The 5150-nt window shown below is 47.7% G+C and overlaps 1 protein-coding gene across 1 annotated transcript; it reads right to left on the bottom strand.

Moving 5' to 3' along the window:
- Positions 1-3944: 3944 nt before the first annotated feature.
- On the bottom strand, positions 3945-4523 carry LOC309890720 (acid-sensing ion channel 2-like; the record flags this gene model as incomplete). The annotated part of the gene is made up of 1 exon (XM_082785143.1): positions 3945-4523. A coding segment is annotated over exon 1 (564 nt), but the record flags the coding sequence as incomplete, so codon positions are not given.
- Positions 4524-5150: the final 627 nt, after the last annotated feature.

Here is a 5150-nt window from a genome sequence, read left to right as displayed (position 1 = left end):
GTGTTACCTCTGAAACGAGATGGACGTGTGGGGAAGCACATGCTACAATTTCTATTTATCAAATGACATGACAGAAAAACCTTAACGTAGTGGGTTTACATGGCAAGGTTTTGGTAGCAGGAGGCCATACTGGTGGCTTCTCTGAGAAGAATCTAGAAGCTGCCCCATGTTAGGTAAGGGCCCTGCTGCTGACTAGAGTTGAACCAGTAAGTGACGTTGTTTACACCTCTGTGAGAGAAAGGGGAAAACAAACAAACAAACAAACAAAAAACAAACAAAACAAACAAACAAAAACAAAAACAAACAAACAAACAAAAAAAAACACAACCAACCAATCAAACAAACAAACATGGCTATACAGCAGCTGGGAGAGAGAGAGGAGTAAGAAACAGTATTTTCTCCCCCTTTCTCTTTGAGGAGGGGGAGTGAGAGAGTGAGTGTGGTGGAGCTCAACTACCCACCTGAGTAAAACCACCACACTTGCTCACATACCAAAATGCGCAGTCACTGCTGTATCTTGAATCATTCAGGCAGGGCTTGGCTGCTGGGGCTAATTTTCTCAGCAAGTTGGGACTGAGATATCCTATTCCCCATGCTCCTCATATTCTAGATATCTGCAACCCCACCACGCCATCTGTCATTCTCCCTTTTCCCCATGGGGTGAAACAGTTTTCATAGATTTTTCTCCCCTGTTACTCCATGTGTTTGCTGTGCCACCCACAGAAATTCTCCTGCAAGGTCCCCTTGCCACTGCTCAGTTCATCCCATATTGGATTGGCAAAGGACCACAAGCCATGACTGCAGACCCAGGAAGGAGGCTTTGGTCCAGCACACTCATAGAGATAACCAGAAAACCACAGCTGTGTGTCTAGGGCTGACGAGTCACAGCTTTATCACTCTCAGCAGCAGTAGGTTGGGAAGACTTTAATGTCATGTTGAGCAGCATGAGCACAGCTCCTCCAGAAAGATGCCATCTGTGAGGTCATTTTCAATTGAGACCTCCTGGAAGGAGCAATGTACAAAAAAAAAAAAAAAAAAAAAAAAAAAAAAAAAAAAAAAAGAGGGAATTTCCTCAGCTGCTGCTGTTGTTATCAGGTTTTCCTCCTCCAAATACAATAAAGGAATAGGTTTGCTGAAGCTTGTTCTGCCAATTTCTTGTTCTTTATTACCTTGCCTACAGCATTATCTTATCTGCTGCTCAGTACATTGCCATGCCAGTTCAGGAATCAGCACATGTTCTGCTAAGTCCTTGCTGTTCCCTTTGGATGTATCTCTGCAGAAAAGCTTAAAGGACTCATGCCTCTGAGCAGGCCATAATATGGGGACCTGTTGTCTGAAAAGCATTAGACATCATCTGGGGAGAAGGAACATTGAGTGCAAGGAGAGCACAGCTCAAATCCTGTTAAAAAATCTGCAGTGGAGAACTGGAACACGGAAGTGGAGGAGGGAAAGTAAATTCAAGTTTTCAGTGTGCCAGGGCACTGCCATGTTTTCATGGGCATCTGCTTTCCCATGCAGCATTGCATACAACACACATAGGTACATACTCTAAGTGGGACAGGTGACCAGCTGGCAGTACTGCACTAACTTCCTCAGGAGCATCTTATTGCAGAGTTTTCTGCTTTGATGCAGCTTCCTACTGCAAAACTCCTACTTCTTCTCCCAGCTGCATGAATTTGGGGAGTATGGAAAGAGAGAGCTGAAGTTCTTCATCAGGATGACGTATTACAAAACTGTTCTGGGATTTACACTCTCTGCTTCCTGAGAGGAAAGAAATCAGCCTTCAGTGATGATGCTTCCCTCTTTCCAACTAGCAATGCAGCAGAATGGATAAGCTGCCACACAGTCTGTACACAAAGTTGCAACAGGTTGTCGATGATTAAACACAAAATTCCTCCAGAACTGGAGGTTCTGATTCAGCACAGAGGCAGTTCAAAGACCTTAACAGCATGCTCCCTCCAGAAAGATCTATTTAGCATTTAAGCAGGCTTTTTTTGCTGTCTTTTGTCTCTTAGAAGTACAGTCTAGAAGGAAAACAAGGCTGTTGAGTCCCTTTTGAGCACAGCTCCCTGGATTTCCCTAACCTAAGGGAGTGCCTCAAGTCAGTGAGACTGGAAAACCTAATTGTGCTTTCAGCATCTCCTTTAACATATTTCTCTGTGTTAGAAAGGTGTAGAAGACAATGTCTTCTGTATCATCTAGGATCTGCTTTGCATAACGGACTAAAGTGTTTCACTGCCCTGTTTCTGAATCTCTGCAGTGCTTTGACAAGGACAAGAGCTGTCGGCCCATATGTTTCTAGCTGGCCCTAACCTGATTTAGGAGAACAGGGATTTATTTAGCAGCCAGGGAGAGTTTAACCTTTCTGGAAACTGCTGTGGAAATAAAAAACATTGTTTCAGAAGCAGCTACCTCAAAAACTAAGTGGCCATGGAGATTACAGTTCTTGTTTCCTAGGGAAGCTAGCAAGAGCTCCTGTCTCATCTGAGAATGAGACCTACCACCCTACCTCTGCTCAGATCTGCCCAAGAAGCAGAAGAAAAGGAGCAGTTTGCCTGTATATCCAGTCCAAAATGGGTATGGCATCAGGGTTATGCACAGGCAACAACTGAGACATCAGACAAAACATTCCTGCTCAGACATTGAAAGAGAGCACAGTCCAGGTAATAGCAGTGACTCTGGAGCATGAATCAGTTGGACTCATTTGCTGGGGGATCCAAAAGCATCAGAGACACAAAATACTCTCTTCTCCTAAAACCAGACCAAAATCCTACTGGCAAACATTACGAAACCTGTTACAGCCCCTGCCTATCTGCAGGACATGGAGCAGAAAAAACAGCATCGCTCCCAGAGAAACAGTGGGCTGAGATCTGTCGGCATTGCTGACTCCAGGGTCACCAAGCTCCCAGCCAGGGCATGCCAGGGAGAATCAGTGAGAAGGAGCCAGCCAGCTTGGGCTAAGAGCAAAGTACAACTTAGCCTCATCCCATCCCTCATGCCTGCAGCTCTGCTGAGGCAGGATTCAAGACACCGGTTTGGGGGGAGCAGCCCCTTCTGCAGCCCCTCTCTCAACCAGCAGTGCATGGGTGGGATCACCTCTTCCAAGCAACCTACTTTTTCTTCCTATTTCACTCTGACAATGCCTGCCAGCTGAGATGCCCATGCCAGCCTGCACTGCTTTCAGGGTGTCACCCAGAAGCCATAAGCTGAGCAGTGTCTGCTGCCTTCAGGATCCTCAGGCTACCCAGCACTCCACCTTCCTGCCAGCCTGAGAGCAGGCTGGCATAAGAGCAGAACCTGATTTCTTTTCTTCTTTATTTTATTTTTTTCCCTTTTTCTAAAACAACACCAAGAAGGGACCTGGTTGCTGGCCACACTGCAGCAAACTAGGATTTATGAGCCACAGCCACAATGAACAAGCAGAAAAATTCCCCTTCCAGTTAGATCAGAAGCCACAATTTCAGCAAGGGTGCAAACACCCAAGGAAATACAGTTGGCTTATGGATGTTGCTCAGACCATCCTCAAATGCCTTCCAGTCTCTCTGGCCTCTTTCCAGCCCTCTCACTGACCATAGCAAGAGACCTCACAAGCCCCCTTAGTTGCTCAGCAGGACCCATCTGATGCCCCAGCTTGCCCACACCAAGCCCCCTGGGAGCTGTGTGTCTCCTGAAAGATGGATGGTGGACCTGCTGCAGATCCCTTGTTTGCCCCCACATCACCCCATGCCATGCTTGGAAGAAGCAGAGGAAGGACTCCAGCAAATAAACTTCAACTCAACAGGATACTTCATTCTCCTCTGCCATGCCAGAGCCTGACAGACACTATCTGCTCATTGCACCATGCTGACGCAGGTTGGTCAGTGACATCCTAGCTGTCCTGGTCCTGCACCAGCACCATCCACACACCCAGAGTAGAGAAAAGCAGAACATCTGCTCATACTCACAGTTTTGAAGTCCTCATGGTTGCACTCTTGGCCTTTGAATTTGCAGTACAGCATCATATCCTTCAGATCATGGCCAACCCGTGCCAGGAACTCCTGCATGTTGAAAACTTTTGGTTTATACTGCTTAAAGTTGGCCTTTTCTTGAAGGATGGCCAAGACGGCCGGGTCAACCAGGTGAGGGTTGGGGATCTGCAGGTTTACATCGAGCAGGGCCAGAAGCTCTCCAGCATGGTACAGGTCATTGGTGGTGAGCCGGGAAAAGCGAAACTCATTGAGGTTACAGATGGTGACAGCGGGGAAGACCAGGCTGTTAGTCATTACCTCATCCACTTTGGTCACATGCTGGTAGGAGAAGTAGAAAGCCACTCGATCTGAGCTCTCAACCAGGAGGAGCCCCAGTGAGCCCACAAAGGCCAAGGTCCAGAGCAGGCGTCGGATGGTCATTGGCCCGTAGACAAAGACATGACGGATCCCATGGAGCGTGGAGGTGTTGGCAAAAATCTGGATACTGGAAGGCTGCATGCTCCCCATGCTGCCCTCGCTGGTGCTGTCCTTCAGATCCATGAAGAGTAGCTAGTGAAATCCTGGCACTGCTTTTTGGGTCAATCTGTAGCTGGAATTGGGATCCGTATCTCTCCCCTCCCCTCTGGAAAGTAATCAAACCCTTTTAGGGGAGAGAGAGAGGAGACAAGTCTCAGGCCAGCTGCTCTGAGTTTATCCCACCAGCTCAGCAGTACCTTTGTAGGAGTAAATATTTATACAAAAATCCATTCAAACTCTATCTCTTGATTTCCTCGGTGCGATAAGAAGGGCTGGTTTTATTTAGGGAGACACCAAGGTGATGTGGAAGAGATGTGGGTGGGAAGTGAAAGCCGAGCCAATAGAAATAAAGTCCTCCCCCCCCCACCCCCCCCCGCCACACACACACATGTACGCACGCATGCACACACACACGCATCCGAGCAGAGATGAGATTAAGCAAGAGGGAGAGTTTAAAACAAGCAGAGGCAGCTCAAAGCCTGTTAACTAGTGCGTAAAGCCCAAGGATGTCTCTACCCGGAGCTGATGGCTTGCAGCGCGGCAGGGCTTTCAGACCAATCGCACCATCCTTCCTGTGCTCTGACAATGCTGCTGGATTTGAGCATCTTTTTTCCTCCCCACCCTTCTGGCTTGGGCAGGGCTCCAAGAAATACGCCTCCTCCCCAG

This window comes from Aythya marila (assembly GCF_965140915.1).
Source record: "Aythya marila genome assembly, contig: HAP1_HAP1_SCAFFOLD_238, whole genome shotgun sequence".
In the NCBI taxonomy this organism is placed as follows: Eukaryota; Metazoa; Chordata; class Aves; order Anseriformes; family Anatidae; genus Aythya; species Aythya marila.
The sequence above is the reverse complement of the archived record's forward strand: the minus strand, read 5'-3'. Positions and strand labels throughout refer to the sequence as shown.